General features: G+C 45.3%; 2 protein-coding genes across 4 annotated transcripts in view; both read left to right on the top strand.

The window, feature by feature from the left end:
• ZNF385C (zinc finger protein 385C) overlaps nt 1–21842 on the top strand; it is a 54119-nt gene that overhangs the window by 24982 nt on the left and 7295 nt on the right. The window contains exons 1-3 of one of the 3 annotated variants that reach the window (XM_074223897.1): nt 10726–10967; nt 19910–20055; nt 21255–21365. In XM_074223897.1, coding sequence (XP_074079998.1) covers nt 10913–10967; nt 19910–20055; nt 21255–21365 — 312 coding nt within the window. In that variant the 5' untranslated portion in view covers nt 10726–10912. Of the gene's footprint in view, nt 1–10725; nt 10968–19909; nt 20056–21254; nt 21366–21842 lie in introns of those variants that run through there. The other 2 variants (XM_074223899.1, XM_074223898.1) reach the window with 2 other exon arrangements.
• On the top strand, nt 10380–17590 carry C2H17orf113 (chromosome 2 C17orf113 homolog). Its single transcript, XM_074223891.1, has 3 exons — nt 10380–10593; nt 12574–13328; nt 14683–17590. Exons 2-3 carry the CDS (start codon nt 12756–12758, stop codon nt 16180–16182), a joined length of 2073 nt encoding a protein of 690 aa, XP_074079992.1. The 5' UTR covers nt 10380–10593; nt 12574–12755; the 3' UTR covers nt 16183–17590.

Here is a 21842-nt window from a genome sequence, read left to right on the forward strand (position 1 = left end):
AAATTATTTAAAAATCCTTATCTTTTGAGCTCATCAGTTGAGAGTGAACAGGGGAATAGAAAAGCTGGCCTAGAACATTGTGATAGTAGTCCATACATGTAGTCCATACAAAGGGGAAATTTCTAAAATAATCCATTAGAATTTTGCATTTTAATAAATTAATTTTTTCATTTAAAAACAACAAAATAACCAAAAGCTCTTGGATGAAGCCTCTAGGGCTTCTAGAAAAACCACTCTAGGTTTGAGGTACTTTGTGAATCAGAACTCACTCCAAACCTTTGCTCATAAAGTAGCCCCACCAATATTTTACTTTTATCAGCCAGTTAGATCAAGCAATGGAGCAAATAAAATAAAATATTTCCTCTTTGCAAACACTGCAAACAGTCATGATGTGGGTGACAATCCATCAAAGGGGTTGGAAAGGAAGCAGTCTAAGAGACAGAGCAAAGACAAAGTTTTCATGGAAATCCTAAAAAGAGAAGATACCCAAGAGGAGAGAGAGAGAGATCAACAGAGGAAAATGCCACAGAGATCAAGAAAAATCAAGTCCTAGAAAAGATCATCAGATCTGGCTATCAATGGTAACTTTGGAGAGAGCAGATTCAGGTGTTGATCACCCAAAGGCAAAGGGTTGAAAAAATAAAGAAAAAAAGTAAATGAAGGTAACAAAATGTGAACTTTTTCCTAGGATTTAGACAGAGAAAGGGAAGAAATATATAAGATGATAGTTTGAAGGGATACCATCTAATAAAGGTTTTTAAGGATTAATGAGATTTGGGTGTATTTGAAAGCAGCAGAGAAGGAACCAGTCATTAGGAAAAGACTACATTAGAGAGAGGGTATGATGGATATCTTGCTAGATAAGGTGAGAAGGAATAAGATAAAGGGCATACAGAAGAGAGGAAGGCCTTCAGAAACTGGAGTAGAGGAGAGATTAAGGAAGAATGTTGAGGAGTTTTAAGATGAAGAAAAGGGGAAAAATGTAGAACTCTTGGAGAAAGTCAAGTATGAGTTGAGGTCCTAAACTGGGAGACAGCAGGGATGTGGAGGTATAAAAAGTTTGAAGAGAGAAGAGAAGATCTGAAATAGCCTCTATGGGGAATGGGATAGGAAATTCATTTGTTGCGAATGTTTCCGAGTCCCATTCTTCATGATCCTGTGTACCATAGCATGCCATTGCTGTTCAAGGGGGTTCTTGCCAAAGATACTGGAGCATTTTGCCAAGAGAATTAGGAAAGATTAAAAGGAACCGCTTCCTCTATGAAGGTCCAGTTGAGGTGAGTTGACATAGATTAGTAGTGTTTCAGTCAGTTTGGTTGTGACTTCCTATAGCTTCAGTCTGCAGAATGTGAATAGGAGCAGAGGAGGCAGTTGGTGAGAATAGTCCAGTTCTAGTATCTGGCAAGGCATGAGCAGTGTTAGGAAAAGGGGGCAAGGGACTGGAAGTAGAAAATAATATGGAAATCAACTGCCTAACTATGGAGTAAGATTGAGAAGGCAGAAAACAAAGTCATAGTAGGAAGAACGAACTGAGAGTTAGAGGATTGAGGGTCATAGCAAGGATGAAGAATAGATTTAGGAGGAGTAAAGGCCTAGGGATAAAGAGAATTATAGATTACTATGATCAGGTAGAAAAATAGCAGAGTCTTTTATATCGTTAAAAAAATGGAACATTTATGGGCAAAGGTATTTTGTATGGTTGAAGTAGACTAATGGAGAAGGTTTTGAGACTGGAGCAGACTGATCGAAGAACTGAAAGGGAACTGAAAGGTTAGGTTGTTTGGTGGAGCATCAATATGAATTCAAAGTTTTCTAATATAAAGGCAGGAACTGAGGAGGAGAGAAAGATGGTAAGACAGAGGCTAAACTTGAGAGGAAAAATGACTTGGGACCTGAACAGAATAGCTACTAAAACCTGAACTGGGAAACACATTGTTTGTTTGTCTGTGTGTGTGTGTGTGTGTGTGTGTGTGTGTGTTACATTTTTTTTGACAGAATGAATTTCAAAAGAATAGAAGTTGCTGAATAATACTGGCAAAGTAGAGTCTGTAAGTGGCAGAGGGGAGCAATGATTATTCCAATTTCCCCTCCAGGACCAATGATGGCAGGATATGAGAGAAGTTATAGCCACTGCTAGAGAGAATAGCCAAGGATGAAGTGACAGGTTGGGGAAAGCAGGCAAAATCATTATCCCTCATCTTCCTGACCCATATTCCTGCCTTTGTTAGGCAGGTGGGTGGCTCAGTGGGAAAGAACACTTGGATTTGGAGTCAGAAAGACTTGAGTTCTAGTCCAACCTCAGACCCATATTAGCTGTGTGACCTCGAGGCAAATCACTTAACTTCTCTCAGTCTCATCAATAAAATGGGTATAATCAGAACACTTACCTCACAGGGTTATTGTGGAATGAGATGAAATATACACAGTGCTTGGCAAACCTTAAAGTCCTATAAAATGGTAGCTGTTATTTATTATCAGCAATGTGACTCTGGGAAAGTCATTCAAAAAAATTCTGTCTCATCTGTGTAAAAAGGAGTTGATAATATCACCTACATCATAGGGTTGATATGATAATCAGATAAAATGACATATAAGGTACTCTAAAAATGCTAGTTTTTATTCTGAATCAGGATCCAGTGGTCCTTCTGGTTTGCTATGCCTAAACACCCATATGGGGTTTAAATTGCTGGTCATTTTATTAAGTTACCCCCATATTAATGATTAGCTCATTTGTTGTTCAGTCATGTCAGATTCTTCATGACTCCATTTTGATATTTTCTTGGCTTTGATACTGCAGTGGTTTGTCATTTCCTTCACAGATGAGGAAACTGAGACAAGCAGGGTTAAGTGACTTAACCAGGGTCTCATAGTAATTGTCTAAGACCAGATTTGGACTCAGGAAGAAGACCCTTACAGACCCCAGGCCCTGCACTCTTATCTACTGGCTCAACCAAAGACTTGGAAGTCAATTTAGTTATGAATTGAAATGGCACAACCCTTCCTGTATTCCCCCTCCCACTGCCCAAAGCAATGTGACACCAGAGGAAAGGGAAGGCATTTTAGAGGGGGCTTTGGATAGGGAATATTGTAATGGGGGCTTTGGATGGGAAATGCAGGGAGATAGTAAGTGGAACTGAAAAGGCTAGAATGGAATCAAGAGTAATAGATATGAGGCAGAGGTAACCACATTAGACCCACTCAGAGAAAAGCTTTTACTTTTGACTAGGGAGGGGGTATAGGGAGTGGAAAGTGCAAAAAACAGACGCAGACACAGAGCCTCAGACATGCAGACACACACACACACACACACACACACTCATCCCTCTGATTTCCGCTATTCCTCTTTCTAATCAGTCCCTTTAATCTCTGAGTTCCTCTTTGACTTTAGAAGCCTCAGGCTACATTCCTGGTCCTAGATCAAAGATCATGAGCTAGGTTCATATCTGAATTCTTGATGAAAATTCTTCCTTCCAGCTTCAAATGATTAATTCATTTTTCATCTGGTGGGCCCTTCTTTTCCCTCTCCAACCTTCTTTTCCCATTTATCTCAGAAGCCTTCCTGGGTCACTATTTAGGACCCAAGTCTGTCCACCCTGGAAGCTTAACTCAGTTTTGGAAATTTGTTCGGGCTCTTGTCCCCACCCTGTGGCATGAAAGAAATCAGAATGTGGGATTGTAGGCATCATGTTTCAGATAAGCCTTGGATCTTGTCCTGAGCAATTAGAAAGTTCTTTTTGCCATCTAGCTAAAGTCCTTCCTGTTGAGATTTCAGTCCCAACATCCTCAGCCCCCAGATTCTGTTTGTTTTATCCCAGATGGGATTCTTTCCAACCATCAACACTGTTCCTGCTCCCAGTCAGATACCTAGCCCTCTGGGCTGGGGTACAAATCCACCTGGCTGCCTAAGGGACCACCAGGATCCGGTCTAGGTGGGGGTGGAGGAGGAGGAGGGAGCTTAACCCAAATCCCAGCTCCCAGAGGAGAAAAAAAAGATTTCATCTGTGTCTCTAGGTAGGTTAATTAGTGATTGGGTTTGAATTTCTTCTTCTGAGGGGGGTAACATGCTTCCAGGGTGACTTTCTAAGCAAACCTGCTTTCTGGAGTAACTGCTCCCAGCTCCCTCTTCCCCCCCCTATCCTCCCCCCACTCCCATTTCTTACTTTCTTTGTAGCTCAGGTATCCCGGCTGCTGTTAGGGGGAGGGAGGTGAGGCAGAGATTACCGCTTATTGTCTGGTGGAGACCTGATGCTGAGCTGAGCTGAGCTGAGCTGAGGAGAGGCTGGTTGAGGTGGCAGGAGCCCCATGGAATGCTGTGATCCAATCCTCCTGCAAAGAGTCTCCTGTCTTCCCTCGGGCTCCACCGCCGGATGCCAAGGTGAATGCTCATGTTCTCTTCAGGAAGAGGGAAAGAGGAATGGTCTATGGAGCAGCGACTCCCCCTCCTTCCCCCATCCCAACCCCCATTTTCTTCTCCCGGGACTGACCAGATGAACAGATAGCAGTACCAAGGGCTCCTATATGAAGTGCAAAATGCCAGGGATCCCTTTGAACCCCATAGCTGATGTTATGTATACTTAGCATGTTGCTGCCTCTCTCTTAAGTCCCTACTCCCTTTTCTGAGAAAGGAGGGAAATGTTGGCTGTGTGTGGGGGGAGCATGGAGGTTGGAGATAGTATATGAAGGATGAGTATATTCAAGAAGAAATGGGTTGCATCCGTAACAGTACATACTAAGGCTGGCCTGCAAGAAGAACTAACCCTCTTGTTTGGAGGTGGAGGGGAAGATGAGAGATGTCCCTTCACTCCCAAACCTTCCAGTTCCCATTGCCTATTATAAAGACTCCCTAGAAAAAGACTTTCCCATTCTGAACCCCTGCCTCCCCAAGATGGGGACAAGGGCTTAGTTTACTTTTATGACTTTGACTGTCATTGGAAAGGACAAAGTGCTATAGGGAATAGGAGAGCTTCATCTTCTGGGTGATAGACAGAGGTTAGTGAGTGTAGTGTGCCATTTGCTGAAGGACTGGGAAGCTTTGGTCTCTCTCTCTCTCTCTCTCTCTCTCTCTCTCTCTCTCTCTCTCTCTCTCTCTCTCTCTCCCTCTGTAACTCTATAATTCTTCCTGGGCTTCCCCCTCTCCCACATGCTCTCCCTCCCTCCCTCCCTTGCTCCCTTTCTGCCTCCCTTTCTTAGCCCAGGCTTCATTTGCTCTTCACTTGAGAAGAGCTCTCCAGAGGCTCACAATGCTCTTGGGTAAGTACTTAAAAAATACTTTTCTTACAATGTAGAGACTATCAGACAGCCTTCTGGGGGGAGGGGGGGATTGAAGAATTCAGAACCTTGCAAAAAATGACGGATACATATTACTATTGTATATAACTGGAAAACAAACAAAATGTTAAAATGTTAAAAAAAATACTTTTCTTTAGTCAGGAATTAAGTGGGGGGAGGGGACATGACTAATTTACTCTACTCTGATCTGCCCCCCTTGCTCTTAGTCAGGATTTCCAACTATCAATCAGTTTATGCTCAGTTAAATTGATTCTTAGTTGGAAGGAGGGTCAAAGGGACATGGAGGAAAGACCTTTAGATCTGGAACATGGGCTTGGGGGGGAAATAGAATAACTGATAATAGGAGGTGTGATGCACAGATGTTTAGATGGTTTGAACCTTTGAGTCTTTGGAGAAGGGCTGGAAAGGAGGGAGGCACGAGCCCAGATGTGTTACTATCTGGCAGATGTGCCAGGATTTTCTTGCATGAAATCAACACTACCACCACCTAAGTCCCCCAAAGGGTTTTCTGGAGTCTCTTGGAAATTTAAGGACAACTTAGGGTTTTCTAGAACATAAGTTTATTTTGTTGAGGGTGGGATAATGAACCAAAGAGGGAAAGAAAAGATTCTTAGATGAAGGATTTGGACTAAAGGAGTAAAAGATGTATGTATGTGGGAGGGAGAGAAAGATGGTGGTGGTTTTACTCCATTTGGAATCTTTCTTTTCTAGGAAAAGACTCCATCCATAATCTCCCTATCTCCCCCTTGAGTTTTCTTTGCACCCCTTAAAAAGCCAGAGATCAATTGCTTCCTTAATCTCTCCCCAAGTGATTGTATTCAATTTCTTTATGGTCAAAAGAAAATATCACCCTTTCCATAAAAAGGTGCTTCAGTACACACTACTACTGTGATTAGGAAGGGGAAACTCAGGCTACTGATGGGGGTACTCTGTTTCTCTTGCCTTTGCCATTTACAACAATTTTTTAGATGGTCTTCCCCCAAATCGTTTCAAAAACGGAGCACAGAATTCCAGTTTCAGAGAGTATAGAAACAAATTATGACCTTCAAAGAAAATGTGATTCAATAATTTGACCATATGAAAATGGGGGGAGAGGGCACTAATGATAGCCCTGACACAGACACCTCAATCATTCCATTCTCTAACTCTCTCTTTAAGCCTGCATTCCTTTTTTGCCCCTTGATCATGATTTTTACTTGTGGTGTAAAATAGCCACTTCCTATGTGCAGTTTGTAGGTCTTTATCTAAGTATTTGCATATATGTCTGCTTTGCTATGCACAAGTTCCTGTGTTCATCCATGTGTGTGGATCTATTTACATGTCACTGTACAGTCTGTGTATATATATATATATATATATATATATATTTGGGACTCAATATAAGTTTCTGATTATTTGTAGATGATGTATAGGTTTGTGTGCATCTTGATTATATAAAATTTATTTATATGCATATGGTTTCCCCCTACAGAATGTAAGTTCCTTGAGCCTAGTAGAGACTATTTTCATTTTTTGATTTGGTATTCCCCATACCTGACTCCTACAATGCTATTAGGACATGTTTGTTGGATTGAGTTGGACCAAAAATGTTTGTGTCTGCTAAGTCTTCATTCTCTGTTTGTATGTGTGAGTACATCTGTGAATCAATGATGAGGTTTGTTTCTTCCTGAGCTCACCCAACTGGAACCCATGCTGAATTATTTCACAGGTGACACCTGGTCCACCTCTCTGTTTCTGCACAGCACCCCCCAACTCAATCACTCATCTGCCACTTTCCTTTGAGATATTCTTTAATTTTCTGCCTAGATAATGGAACAGCTTTCCTCCTCCCAGTTTCATCCTATGTTCTCCCCTCAGGCATGTGGAGACACCTGGCCTGAGCAGGCAGAAACTCTGTTCCAAGCTTCTTATTGCTCCTCGACCCCAAAATAGCTGCAGGTACACACACACACACACACACACACACACACACACACACACACACACACACACACACACAGTCTCCAACCCATGTGTCCTGGTTCTTTGTTCTGACTAGCACTCCCTGGGGCCAAGTGCTGTTTCACACTGAGAAAAGCAAGCTAAATAAGCCTACCCTTTCCTCCTATTTCTACATGTGGGACTTGTGGTTCTGGGCTTTGGTGTATAGAACTGAAGGGAAGGGAAAGGGAAGAGGTGTGTGACCTTTCAGTGTGTACTGAAGAGCTCTGAATTTGGATTCAGAGAACTTCAGTTCATATTCTAGTCAACTGTATTGCTTAGCAGCATGCCCTTGAGCCAGCCATATCTCCCCCTCTAAGCCTCAGTTTCCTTACTTGTAAAAGGGGATAATCATGCTTGACCTCACAGGGAGAATTTTGAGGCTGATTGGCAAAGAACTTTTGTAAATTTGAAATAGTGAAAGAGAAGTGCCTTCTACTGGTACTTCTACTTACTCCACTGTCTTGTCCAAAGTGCCTCGTCCTCCACTCGGCCTTGTCAGCTGTGGCCTGTGGTGTAGGGGCACGTGCATACCCGTGTGCAGTGGCTTTTTCTAGTTGAGTGGAGGCCCCCAGGGGCCCTGCCCTTCCACGTGCATGTCAGATGCAGAAAAGCATTACAAAGTGAATGTGGCTTGGAAATCTGCTCATTGCCCTGGGAGAAGCTAGAGCTGTTGGCCTGCTCTGCTTCATGGGGGCTGCCATGGGCCCCCTGGCTCCACTCTGTCCAACTCAGCGAGTGCTTCAGAGGTGCTCCCTCCCCTCACTGGCCCAGGGTTTGAGGGCCAGGCCAGAGAGATAGGTGGGGAGAGTGGAGCCAAGTGAGGGGAATGTGGGCAGAATTATTCTGTTACTTATCCATATCCCTCCATCCCTAGAGCCCTTTTCACTTTAATCCTATCTTCTGATCCCATAAAGCAGCATGTTCCCAGCTTCCTAGAGGAAATTTCATAGAAATTTCAGGAATAGGAATAGGAATAGGAATAGGAATAGGAATAGGAATAGGAACCCAGCTAAAAATCATCTAGCCCAGGAATTCTTAACGTAAATTTTCTTTTTCCACCTTGGACCCCATTGTAGGTCAAGTGAAGCTCATTGAATGGTTCTCAGAATGTTTTGGGGTTTTTTTTGGCAAAGCAATGGGGTTAAATGACTAGCCCAAGATCAAGCAGTTATGTAAATATTAAGTGTCTGAGGACAGATTTGAACTCAGATCCTCCTGACCAGGTTAGGTGCACTAACTAGTTGCCCCATCAGAATGTTTTCAAATAAAAGAAGGAAATGCTAAATTTCAGTTAGAGGTACAGTACTTAAAAAAAACCCCATGAGGCAAGAGAGACAGGGTCAGAGACAGAGAGAGAAAGATGATTTTTTTTAAAATTTCAAAGTAAAATTATATCTGCCTGTAATTATGTTTAAAGTACATTTGCAGAGATAGAAGAAATCACAGTAAAATTATTTTAAAAATTTACATTTGGAGGTAGTGTTATGTAGGTAGCTAGGTGACTAGAATGCTATACCTGGAGTCAGAAAGACTCATTTTTTAAAATTAATTTTTATTAAAGATATTATTTGAGTTTTATAATTTTCCCCCCAATCTTACTTCCCTCCCCCAACCCCCCCACGGAAAGCAATCTGTCAGTCTTTACTTTGTTTCCATGTTGTACCTTGATCCAAATTGGGTGTGATGAGAGAGAAATCATATCTTTAAGGAAGAGATAAGTCTAAGAGGTGACAAGATCAGTCAATAAGATATCTGTGTTTTTCTAAATTAAAGGGAATAGTCCTTGAACTTTGTTCAAACTCCATAGCTCCTTATCTGGATACAGATGGCACTCTCCTTTGCAGAGGAAGACTCATTTTTATGAGTTCACATCCAGACCCTGGCAAATCATTTAAACCTGTTTGCCTCAGTTTCCTGATCTGTAAAATAAGCTGGAAAAGCAAATGACAAACCACTCCAGTATCTTTGCCAAGAAAACCTCAAGTAAGGTCATGAAGAGTCAGACAGGACTGATAGGACTGAACAAAACTAACATTGAGAATCCCTGATTTAGTCCATTCTCCTCATTTGTGCAACCGAAACTGAGGTCCAGAGAGAGCCAGTTACACAGTAAGTTATTAGTAGGGCCCAGATTGGACTCCTTATGTTTCCACCACTAAAGATCGTGTCAGAAGTGGAACCCCAACTTGAGCCTCCATGCAGAGATTTGAAATCCCCAAAAAGTTGATTGGAAGGAGTCTCACGGACATTCGTGGAGTCTTCCCCTTCATCTTCCCCTTCTATTCTCTGCCTCTACCCAGAGGTCTTTGTCTATTCTATCGTTACCCACATCCCCAAACTCACGTTTCCTCAACGGGTAGGAGAAAGGGATTGCTATGTCTGACTCAATTGTGTCCCTCTGTTTTGCAGAATTGTTTTATCTTTTTTTTTTAATATTTCATTAAAGAGTAGAAGTGCAGGGCAATGGACATAGGCAGGGACTTGTATATTCGGAAATAAAGGTCATGTAAAAACAAAACATACATTTAAAATATATATATATTTGAAAGAGAAAGAACAGTCGAGTCGATGTCAGAGGAACTGGTTTCAGATCCGAGCTCTGCTTATTGCTGTCAGGGATAAATCACAGCCTGTCCAGCTCAGTTTCTTCCTCCGTAAAATGAGAGGGCTGGACTAGATGATCGCACGCTTAGAGCTGGAAGAGTCGTCACAGATAATCTAGTCTAACCCTTTCATTTTTCAGAGGAATAAATGGAGGGTTGGAGAAGTCAAAGGACTATGCCAGGGTCACATGAACCCCGCGAGGCAGAGCTCGGACTGGACCGTAGAGGTCCGGGCCCCCAAGCCGAGGCTCTCGTGGCTGCGCCATTCCCACCGCCCCCCAGAGCTGCAGACATCCTTGACCTTCAGCTTGCATCCTGTCTGCGGCTAGCTGCGCGGGCCGGGGAGCCCCGGATTCGGTTTGCTGGGGAGGAGGGGGATCGGAAAGGAAGTTAACTGGCCCCGCAGGGCTGGCAGGGAGCTCGAGGAGAGGCTGGGGTAGGGGCGGGGCAGGGGCGCTCAGGTGCGCGCCGCCGTGGGGTCCGCCAGGTGAGACAGGTGAGGCAGGTGTGGCCCTGCAGGCGGCTTCGCGGACGCGCCAGCTCCGCCCTCGCCCTCCCAGCCGGGCCCGGGCCCGGCCCCGGCCCCGGCCCCGGCCCCGGGCCCGGCTCCGGCGGCCTCTTCGCCCCGGTTACCGCTAGTGGCTGCTGTAGTTCTTAAGAGCCGAAGGAGGCTGCGGACAGAGTGTCCACCGCTCAAGATGGCGGCTCCCATGGCTCAGTGAGTTTGTGAGGGGGTCGGGGGAGGAGGTGCACCTGGGCAGGGGGGGACAGGGTGGGGTGCCCGGTGGCCCCAGCGCCCACCCCGGTCCGGTGGCTCTGCACCTCCTCGACTCAGGCAGGGGGACGGGGCTCCCAGGGAGGCAGGAGGAGCGACAGCGTCAGTCTGTGTATGTGCGCGTGCCTGTGTGTGTGTGTTTGTGTGTGGTGGGGGGCGATCTGATTCCCTGAGCGGTTAATTTGGGGGTTGCTTCTTGCCCGCCCCCACCCAGAGGAAGTTTTCAAATCTACCTCAAACCCCCTCCTCCCAATCCCTGGGAATGACAGAGGAGTTTGAGACACCATCTAGATCTGATTTGGACTTCTACAGCTCAGGTTTACAAAATGTTTGGGTTTATGTTGTGGGAGGCAGAATACCCTCTCCTAGCTCTCTGGGAGCTTTCAGGGCCACCCCATTGTATTGGGGTGCATGTATAGGCGGTGCAGGAGCACAAACAGAGGAATGCTCACTTTGGTAGGGATTAAAAAATTTGTGGCTGATTTTAACTGCCCTTACTGGGGCAGTTCAGTAGCTCAAACAATCCCGATTCTCCTGGGGTTCCTTCCTCAGTGCCCCGTAGGCCCAGATGAAGTCTCTCTGGCCAGCTCCTTCCCCTTTTCCTTGTGATCTCTTGTTACTCTTGGAATCTGAGTATACAAACCCAGTGAACTAGATGGAGAGGCTGTTTTTGTTGAGCAAAGGACCCATTCAGCCTTTCCAAAGCAAAGGTAGAAGCATAAAGAGAGGAAGCTGTTGTCACAATTCCCTTCCTTCCTTTCTTCCTTTCCTTCCTTCTTTCTTTTTTTATTTTGTTTATTTAAGGCAATGGGGTTAAATGACTTGCCCAAGGTCTTACAGCTAGACAATTTAGTGTCTTGAGGTCACATTTGAACTCAGGTACTCCTGACTCTAAGGACCTTGCTCTAGCCACTGTACCACCAGCTGCCCCTCTTTCCTTCCTTCTTTCTTTTTTTCATAAGGTTTTTCAAGGTTTGCAAAGTATATTTTATCTCATTTGCTATTCAAAACAGCCTTTTGAAGTAGATTCTATTATTATCCCCATTTTACAGATGAGGAAACCCGCCACAATTTGAAATTGATTGTTGACCAACTTGCTGAGGGTCACGTGGCTAAGCTAATGAGTGTCTGGGACCAAACATAAACTCCAGGTCTCCTAGGATCCAAGTTTAGTGCCTTAGAAGTTCTATGCTTCTCCTGAGATCCTGGATGATTCACTTGCTTTCTCTAGGATTCCGTTTCCTCTTCTGTAAAATGAGAGGTTTGGACAGAATGATTTCTAAGATTGCTTCCAACCTCAGAGTCCATGATCTTAAATAAGATACTTGTGTAGTGGAAAGAGAACTGTTGTATTCGTGGTCAGAAGACCTGGGTTCACATCTTGCTAATGGAATCACAGACTAGTTATGTTATGACTCTGAATTCCTTATCCCTAAAATGAGGGAGGAGACTTAGCTTCTGAGTCCCTGTCCACTCTGGGTCTATGATAATTCTAAATCTTTTTAGTTCTCTTTTCTCATCTAATAGAAATAATAAGTATTTCATTGGATGTCTAGGAGCTTGTTAAGGAAGGATGTGTGTGTGTGTGTGTGTGTGTGTGTGTGTGTGTGTGTGTGTGTGTGTGTATGTGTGTGTATGCATACCTATATATATTTCACATAGAGGGGACAGGCCTAATTTTCATTACATCTGACCTGCCTCCTGACTGGACAGCAATCATTCCTCCTTATCCTCTTTCTAGTCTATTCCTGACCAATAACTGGAAGTTTTATGTTGGGGGAGGTGGGCATGAAGGAGGTAGTAATGAACCAAAATGATTGTCTTCTTTACCCCATAGTCATCAGCCCCCAAATGCCTAACACATCTGTTTATTCTTTGGTAACACACCCCTAATTTATCTCCCCTTGTCTCTTTCATCCCCAGTCCCTGGCATCGGAGTGGGAATAAACTTTCTCCGCTAAGTTAGATGGACAGGCCCCATTAACCTCCTCATTCTCCCCTGGCTCCCCTCAGCCCTGGGGAGGAGTGTTTGTCTCCGGAGAAGTCTGGGGAGGGGGGAGACCAGGGAGAAAGGGTTTGTAAGGGTGCCCATCCATCAGGCGGGGATGGTCCCCCCAGGGAAGAAGCCAGCTGGAGAGACATCCAACTCAAACAAGAAATGCAAGCGCTATTTCAATGAACATTGGAAGGAAGAGTTCACTTGGCTGGAGTTTGACTATGAGAGAAAGCTGATGTTTTGCTTGGAGTGTAGACAAGCCCTTGTCCGGAACAAGCATGGGAAGGCAGAGAATGCCTTCACTGTGGGCACCGACAATTTCCAGCGTCATGCTTTGTTGCGCCATGTGACTTCTGGAGCTCACTGCCAGGCCTTAGCTGTCAACCGGGAACAGCTGGCATTTGAAGCCCGGGCAGGGGGAAGAGGGAGCTATGGGTACCACCGAAATCTGCCCTTGAACTCAGTAGGTATGGCCGCCAACCCTTCTATGGCACCCATCAAGATGGAAGTGAACCCTGCCAAGGTGGCAGTGTTGACCACCGTTTACTGCATGGCTAAGGAAGATGTGCCAGATGACCGATGCCCTGCTCTGCTGGAACTACAGAGATTCAACCTCTGCCAGGCACTCCTGGGCACTGAGCATGGTGATTACTACACCCTGGGCAGCGTGAAGGACATGCAGGTGGGTGGTTGATATTCTAGGGGTGGGGGTAGAAGACAGCATTCCTCTGTTTGAGCTCCTGCTCCCACTATTTGAAAATGCTTTGCATATATTCCTTGGGTATGAAATCACAAGGCAGAGCATCTTGGACTTTAGGCCTTCTGGAGGAAAGGGTAGATAGGATAGGTGTCCCCCTCCCCTCACTTGGCATATATTATATTGACTCCTGAAGGATTCCCTATTTGGGAAGCAGATGGAGAACATAGCTTGGAAAAGGTGCCTATTTAGCTTGAGTAGTAAGATCATGAGTTCAGAACTGGAAGGAAACTTTAAAGTCATTCATCCTCATTTAACAGAGGAGATTAGCAAGGGTTAAGTGACTTGTCCAAAGCCACATAGGTGGGAGGCAGAAGAACCAGGATTGAAAACTAGATCTGACTCTAATTTCAAAACTCTTTTCAATGCAGTGACTAGAAAACTAATTCTCCTGTGGCTATGAGCCTTTACTTAATATGTAACTTGTTTTCTCTCAAAGTGACCCTGGGGACATAGAGAATGGATTTTTCTGGCATTAAAATGTGTTTTTTAAAAGAAAAACTATTAAAGGGTGCCCTTTATCACCTCCTTGCATCCCTCAGTCCAGTGTGTTCCTCCTATGGGGTTGCCTACTTTATCTTCCCTAATCCTAGAAGGATTGGGAAAAGGATGAAGAGAAGCAGGACCTCCAGGATCTCTGCCATTGACTTGCAAATCATCAGGAAAGAAAATATCCAAGAACTGACTTGTGTCCTGAGGCATTATAATGGGAAGAGGAGGCCCAACCCTTGATCTTGAGGAGTGCCCAGACTAAAGGGAAAGGCAAGATGTTCATTCCCTGAAAATCTTTCAGTTGGAAGAAAGGGGAATGGGAAAGGAATATGCAGTTATTAAGAGCCTACTATGTACCAGGTCCTGTGTTTTACAAATATTCTCATTTGATAATTGATGGTTGAAAGAGTAGCAGACTAGAAAGAAAAGCAAACAGAACCTTAGGAGACTATATCTTGACACTTATGGCAGAATCAGTCTTCATCTGCTTTTTACTAAACCCTTCCAGAGGTCATCTTCACCCGTTCCCTGTCTCTGCACAGAGGGGTTCCTCTTTCAAAGACTGGGTCTTCCTCTAGCCAGGAGATCAGCTGTGGCCTCCAGCTTGTTTTTCCCAGTGTCTCAAGGGTATTGCAGGGAAGTCTTCCCTCTTAGTGACCTTCCTCCTGTTTCTGGGTAACTGAGTTGAGGCTTTTGCTAGGATATGCTTAAAGCCTTCCTTTTCTTTCTCTCTCTCTCTCTCTCTCTCTCTCTCTCTCTCTCTCTCTCTCTCTCTGACTCTTCCCAGGCAGCCATTGCCAGGGTTCTGCACTCTGAAGACTACCAGCGGCTGAAGGCATCCCCATTTGTGGGACTAGTGCTGGATGAGGTTGGGGATGGTCCAGAGCCCCATAGCCTGGCCCTCTTTGCCACCTTGGTGTCCCCCTGTGATGGCCAGCCTGCCAGCACCTTCTTGGGAAGTGTGGAACTAGGGGTAGGTGAGGCTGCTCCTGGCCAGCTTCTGGACATTCTGAAGTCCTTCGGTGTCCCTGTACCCAAGCTGGCCTGGCTTGGCTCAGGACTCCCAAGTGAGCGTCTGGGTGACCTGGGCCTACAACTTCGGGTCACATGCCCACTGCTGGCCGAGCTCCATTGCCTTCCCAGCCGGGGTCACCCAGAAGCCCCAACCTACGTCAGCGAGTATGAGAGTGTACTGGATGCTTTGTTTCGACTCTATGGTGGCTCCGGGGCTCATGGGATCCCAGAGCTCCGGGCAGCATTGGACCTTGCAGCCATCAATCTGACAGGACCACAGCGGGTACCCTGGGCCTCAATCCTGCCAGCTGTTGAAGCTGTGGCTGCCTCCTGGTCCCACCTGGTGCCCATGCTAGAGGCTACTCCCCTCACTTCCCCACTTACGCAGGCATTGGCCCTTGCCCTCCGGAGGTTCACCTTTGTTGCCTTCACCTACCTCCTACTGGATACTTTGCCCACTTTACAGAAGCTCAGCCTCCTCCTTCAACCTGAGGAGCCAGACTTGGCTCTGCTCCCTCCCTTGGTCATTACCACTGCTGCCTCTCTGCAGGCTCAGAGAGGCTCAGATGGACCTCACTTTCAAAGTTTCCTGCAGGCACTGGACATCCCCACTCCTGCTGGCAATGGAGATGGGGGCCGCTATTGCTATCAAGGGGTGGAGCTGACAGACTGCTCCCCAGCAACCATTCAGAGCTTTGAGGATCTCCGGGGGACTTTCCTAGACTCCCTGAGAAGAGGACTATGGGACTCCTTCCCAGGTCCCTCTCTGGACATTGTGGCCGCTCTTGCTTCCATATTTGACTCTCGACGCTACCCACAGTCCTTAGAAGAGCTGGGAGCCCATGGGGAAGGAGCTCTTCGGTTATTGCTCCAGGCCTATGCCCCTGTAGTGGTTGGTGAAAGAGCCCTGAGTGACTTCCCACTCTTTAAACGCATTGTTTTCAGTTTGGGCCCACTAGGCCCACGGGATCTGTGTTGCAAGCTGGTCTGCGCCCACTCGGAGTTGCATGAACTCTTTCCTGACTTTGCCATTCTGGCTTCATTAGTCTTAGTCCTGCCTGCTGGTGCCAGCCTTCTTGACAAGGTTGCCCGGAGCCGGGAGCTTCGGTGGTGGGACCAGGGAAAGGGAGAGGGAGGCGACATTCAGGGGAACCACGTTGTGAAGATCGCAGTGGACGGCCCCCCACTCCATGAGTTTGACTTTGCCTTGGCCATTGAGTTGTTTGAGAGTGGAGGTGGTGGGGTGGAATTTTTTGGCACCCAGATCAAATGAGGAGGTCCCCTTTTCATATCTTAACTGGGGTCTCTCTTGTGTGACTTTGGATTCCTACATGAGATTTTTAACCCTTCTCTCTCTGCTGGGATGAGAGACTATCCCTGGGCTTGGATAACCTTGTCCTCTATTTCTTCCTGATTTTGTTACCCTGGGTGCCCTGATACTAACTCAACCTTTCCCAGGATGTGGAGTGGAAAGGGGTGGGGAGCTCAGCATTTCTGGTTCAGGAATAACCAGGATGAGATGTGGAAAGTTAGTAGGATTGGGGAGGGGACTTGGGCACATTCATTGAACTCTTGTCCTTTCCAAAGGTTTGTACTGAACATGTGGACATTTTTGTCCCTGAACCCCCCAAAAATAACCTTATTTGATGTTATGAATATTAATAATTGGAAGTGGGAAGAGAATGGGAGGGGAGCTAATCCTCTCTATCTAGCCCTGCTTCTGTCCTGTCTTTTGCACTTGGGGAGCTAGTGAGCTTAGGGCGGAACATTGAATCTGAGAACTGGGAGACCTGAATTATAGTTTTGACTCTATCCTTATCTCAACCTTGTGCAAGTCATGGCCTCTCTCCGAGCCTTCCTTTCTCTAAATGAGAGTTGGACTAGATGGTCTTCAAGATTGCTCCTAGCTCTGGTCATTCTGCCTATAGCACAATGCCTTCAGTGTTAGCCATAAGTGGGTCTGTCTAGAAATACCTGTCTAGGAAAGCCAAAAGACTTAGAGAGGGCCCCATCTTCAGCACCTCCCCCTCCGCCCTGCAACCCAGGATGTCCAAGGGGCATTTGTGTACAAAAAGGTATATAGAGACATAAAAATATATACACAGATATACTAAATCGCTTATCTTTTATAGACATAGACACAATGCTCGCAAAGAGGATTTTGGTTTCTGTTTTTGCTATGATAGGATCCAAGAAAGTTGCAAGTAGAACAAATTCCTATCTATTTTCTTCTTGCTCTTAAAGTTTGGTTGCCATCCAAACTTCCTTCTTATCTTCACCTTAGTCCCTTGAGACCAAAGAAAGTACAAAATCATAATTCCTGCTCTTAATTTAACCTCATGCAAGCTGACAGCAGATATTTTTTTAAATTTCCTTTTCTTTCACCCTTTCCCCATTCCAATTCTCCCCCACCCAGACAAACCCATTCCTATAGGGCAGGTGATGGGGAGGGCATATCCTCTTTGTAACTTGCTTGAGTACACCTTCACCATGGCTGACACTGCTACTTTTTCCATCCCCCCTCCAAAAAAGACCAACAGAGCAGAGTACCCCAAGTACCATATGAGGGAGTCAGCTGACTGATTGTAGTAGCATGGGAAAAGCAGACAGGTTGTAAAATGTTAAGTCAGTGAAAGAGCCCTGAGTAACTTTCCTACTGCTTCCTATGGGGCCAGAGATGGGGTGGGTGGGTGGGTATGTGGGGGGTGAATAACAGTCTTCCCCCACCTCCAGCCTTCCATTAAGTCCAACACCTTGGAACACAATAAAATAGAACCATCCCAACTCCTGACTCCCGATGTTCTGCAGTCTCTTAACGGTGTGTGTGTATATATGTTGGAGGGGATCCAGGTGGGATATTCTTTCTCCCACAAAACTTTTATTTCTCAGCTGGGGATTTAGTCCTGCTTCTTCCTAGAGAGCCCCATCAGAAGTCCCTTCTCATCACCTCAAGGTTCTTCTTCAGAGATGATCTTATGGTTGGGGGTAGTAGCGAAAGACAGACCATTGTGGTTAAGGGTAGATATCCCTCCAGGGTCCTTCTGTGTTCTCCCCACTCCCCTCCTGGGACTAGGATCTCCCAACTCTGCCAAACTAGTTCTTCCTCTCCTGATCCTTCCTCTCACCAACTTCTTCCTGTGTTTTGCCTTTCCTCTCTGTCCAAGATGTGTGAGTAAAATGCCCTGATGCTCAACATTTGACCAAAAAAACTTCATTCATGGGGCTGGGACTGGGGCAGGCCTTGGCCATGGCCATATTTGCCAGCTTGCAAGAAAATGCAGATGCCCATACCTCCAAGCAGTTGGTGTTGTGGAGGAAAGACCTGGAGTTTTCTCTAGGTCATCTTATAAAGGAAGGGAGATGTACAATCCAGCTGGGGGCCATCATTGGGTTATTGTAATAGAGTTTAAAGAATCTTGAGAGGTGAATGGAGAGGGAAGGAATGAAAGGGTAAGAAATATGGTTAGAGAGGAGGAAAGTTTAGCATCTAGCTTCTCAGTCTCCCTGTATCTGTTTGCTAAAGAAGTCCAAAGAAGGGTTGGGATTATCCAAGTTAGAAATGAGGAGCTATTTGGTGAGGTATCAGGTAGAGACCTGTAAGGGATCTGAAAGGTTCTCCTGTAGAGAGTGGTAAGCAGGAGCCTCAATCAATGTAGGGGAAGATGAATTGTCCTCAGAGAGATGAAGGGAAGGATGCAAATTCTGGGAAAGCAGAGACTTTCTTTTGTCTCTGTGTCCTCAGGGACACCATGTAGTAGGTGTTTTTATAGAATTTTATTGGCTAGACAGAAGGAAGAAGGAGATTGGGTTTAAACCCCTGAGCTGAAGAATACTGAAATAGGCAAGTGAAAAAAGCCCAGGAATATTCCTTGGGAACATCATTTTAAGATGAATCCCTGGAATGTGAAGAAAAATATTCTTATTAAAGGATAGGTGTGATGCCTAGTCCTGGTACCTCTACCACTATCCCTCTTCTCCAGGTTTATTGTGGATACTGGGTTATCCATAGTTAAGGTTAGCTTTTCACTGCTGGGTTAACTGGGAATGGAAAGAGTTGGGGGTGGGGAGAATGGAAGGAGAGGTGACTTTTTTTTCCCACCTGGGAAAAGGTGCCACAAATGGAAGATGGACAAATTGATTTCATGCTTCTTGTAATGAACCAAAAGGTGATTTAATTCATTAAAAAAACCTATTTTTCAAGGGGAGGCTAGGTGGCGCAGTGGATAGAGCACCAGCCTTGGAGTCAGGAGTACCTGGGTTCAAATCCGACCTCAGACACTTAATAATTACCTAGCCGTGTGGCCTTGGGCAAGCCACTTAACTCCATTGCCTTGAAAAATCTAAAAAACAAAACAAAACAACCCCACCCCCTATTTTTCAATGAACAAGCAGTAATTTTCTCTGCTTTCCATTCTTCCCACCAAAGAAAACAAAGAAAAACAAAAGCTTTGTGACAAATATTCAGTCAAGCAAAACATATCCCCACATTGGCCATGTCCAAAAATGTTTATCTCATTCTGCAACTTGAATTCAGTAGGACACAGTAATCCCCTGGAATCATGGTTGGGCATTAAATTAATCAGAGTTCTTAAATCTTTTAGAGTTGTTTCTCTTTACAATGATTTATAAATAGAAAGGAAAGTGAGCATTTGGGGGTAACTGGAACTCATTTTTCCCCCCAATCTCTCCTGACTTCTAATTTCTACCTCATAACACTTTGGTGAATTTGCCTGGGTGGCTTTAGCCTCAGTTTTTCCAACCAAGACAAAGGGTATATTGAAGGTTTTGTCTCATGAAAAAAACATTTCTTCATTTTTCTCCCCCCCCCCCCCAAAATAATATCTTGCCTCTGGCTTTGAGTATTCTCACTCTTAGGAGGGGACAGACAGTATAGTCCTAGTCCTCTGTCTTCCTTTTGGACTGAAAATTGGCAGAGGTCCAGAGTTTGCCCCTTTCAACCTTCCATTCCATATTTTACCCCCTTCTTCCTCCCTCACCAGGCCCAGCCTCCAGCTCCCCCAACCCTCTTCTGGCCTCGCTGCCCCTGCCTGCTCGGCCTCTGCAGCCCCCACTGGACATCAAGCATTTCCTGACCTTCCACTTCAATGGTGCAGCCCCACTCAGCCTTTTCCCCAACTTCAGCACGGTATGTGTGTGTGTGTGTGTGTTGAGGGGGGATTTGATGGGGAGAGGTATAGTAGAAGGGCAAGTGAAGTAGGAGTGGTCAGCTAAAGGGTCCTGGATACCCGTTTCCCTTTCCATCCCAGATTCTGCTGCCCACACATATACCTGTCCTCATTCCTACATGAGATTAACTCTACTGTACAGATCTACCTAGGTCAAATGAGATTTCCATATCCCTGCAAAGGGATAAGCTAGATGGGGTAACGAAGAGGCTAGGATCCCTTTCCACTTAGGGGATAATAAAGTGGCAAAGAACTTGGATCCTATTCTTTCCAACAACAGGCCTCAAGGGTGGAGAATGAGAGAAAAATTCTATTTGTGTGTCTGTGTGTAAGATAAAGGGAGATAATCATAGATTTAGAGCTAAAAAAGGCATTCAAGTCATCTAGTCCAGTGCCTTCATTTTACAGATGAGGAAACTGAGGCTAAGTGACTTGCCCTGGGTGTTTTGAGGACTTGAACTTAGGTCTTCCTGATTTCAAAGCCAGCACTCTACCATACCAAGCTGCCCTACCAGCTCTTCCCTGATCTCTGACTGCTTTCATCTTCATACTTCTTGCCTTCTCTGGAGATATTGTCAGAAGAGCTCAAGTTTTTGGTTCCATTCATAATAACAAAGTTGATAAGTGTATTCATCCCACCACAGGCAGGATACAAGGGCTAAATTAAATATTGAGGCTGCTCAGACAAAGAACAGAGATTTCAGAGCTCCCCTGCTATCTTTCTTTGCCTTTTTTTGGCTTCTTTATACATATATTCTACTTTCCAATACTTATTGGTTCTCTTGTGTGTGTACACGTGTGTCCATGAAACAGATAAGAGAAAGAAGTGGAAAAGGTAGCAGGGGAGATGAATACTGTAATCAGGACAATTTATTTCCCTAAATCCGACTTCTGAAAGACTCCCCTGGTCATTCTCCTATTTCCATGCAGGTTGACCTCCTCCTCAATCCTAGACAGGAGTCCTTCCACTGCTTAGTTTTCCAGGAAAGTAGATGCCTATGCTGCCCTTGTTTCTCTATACTCCTGGGTAGCTCAGCCACAGTGGTTTGGAAGTTTTTTCTAGGATCTAACTACAATGCATCCTACCTAACCTCTCCCAGCTAGGGAGAGAGCAGAGCTCACAATTGCTATTCTCTCTCACCCCACCCTCACCTCACAGATGGACCCAGTCCAGAAAGCAGTAATCAGTCACACTTTTGGAGTCCCCTCCCCTATAAAGAAGAAGCTGTTTATCTCCTGTAACATCTGCCACTTGAGGTTCAACTCTTCGGTGAGCTAAGTGGAGGGAGAGGGAAAAGGTCTAATGAATGGGGAGCTCTCAGTGGGAACCGCAAGAGTGTGCAGAAGAAAAAATGGGAACCAGACTTGATGTTATGTTGGGAAGAAGGGGAAAAGTGAGGAAATGGAATTCCGAGTGCTAAACTGGGGGGTCAGAAAAGGTGAGTTTGAATCCTGGCTTTGCCACTCACCATGGACAACTTTCTCTGGGTCTCAATTTTCTTATCTGTAAAATGAAGGAGTTGAACTGAATGACCTTTAACAACTAGCTCTAAATCTATCTTTTATCTGGAGTAGTCTCTTGCATTCCTAAATTTTCTCTACATTTCTCCACTCTTCTTTTATGCCACTCGCTCCTCTCACTCCATCCTACCTTGCCCCCACATATTCCCTACTCCCATGTTTCACTTCTCTTGTCATCCTCTGTTCCTTACTCCCTTGTCCTTTCACACCCCTCAATTCCTATGGA

The sequence above is a fragment of the Macrotis lagotis genome, chromosome 2 (genome assembly GCF_037893015.1).
Source record: "Macrotis lagotis isolate mMagLag1 chromosome 2, bilby.v1.9.chrom.fasta, whole genome shotgun sequence".
NCBI classification, from domain to species: Eukaryota; Metazoa; Chordata; class Mammalia; order Peramelemorphia; family Peramelidae; genus Macrotis; species Macrotis lagotis.

Coding starts and splice junctions, on each gene's coding strand:
- C2H17orf113 (XM_074223891.1), top strand. CDS start 12,756: ATGGTCCCCCCAGGGAAGAAGCCAGCTGGAGAGACATCCAACTCAAAC. Junction 13,329..14,682: donor GCAGCGTGAAGGACATGCAG/GTGGGTGGTTGA, acceptor GACTCTTCCCAG/GCAGCCATTGCCAGGGTTCT.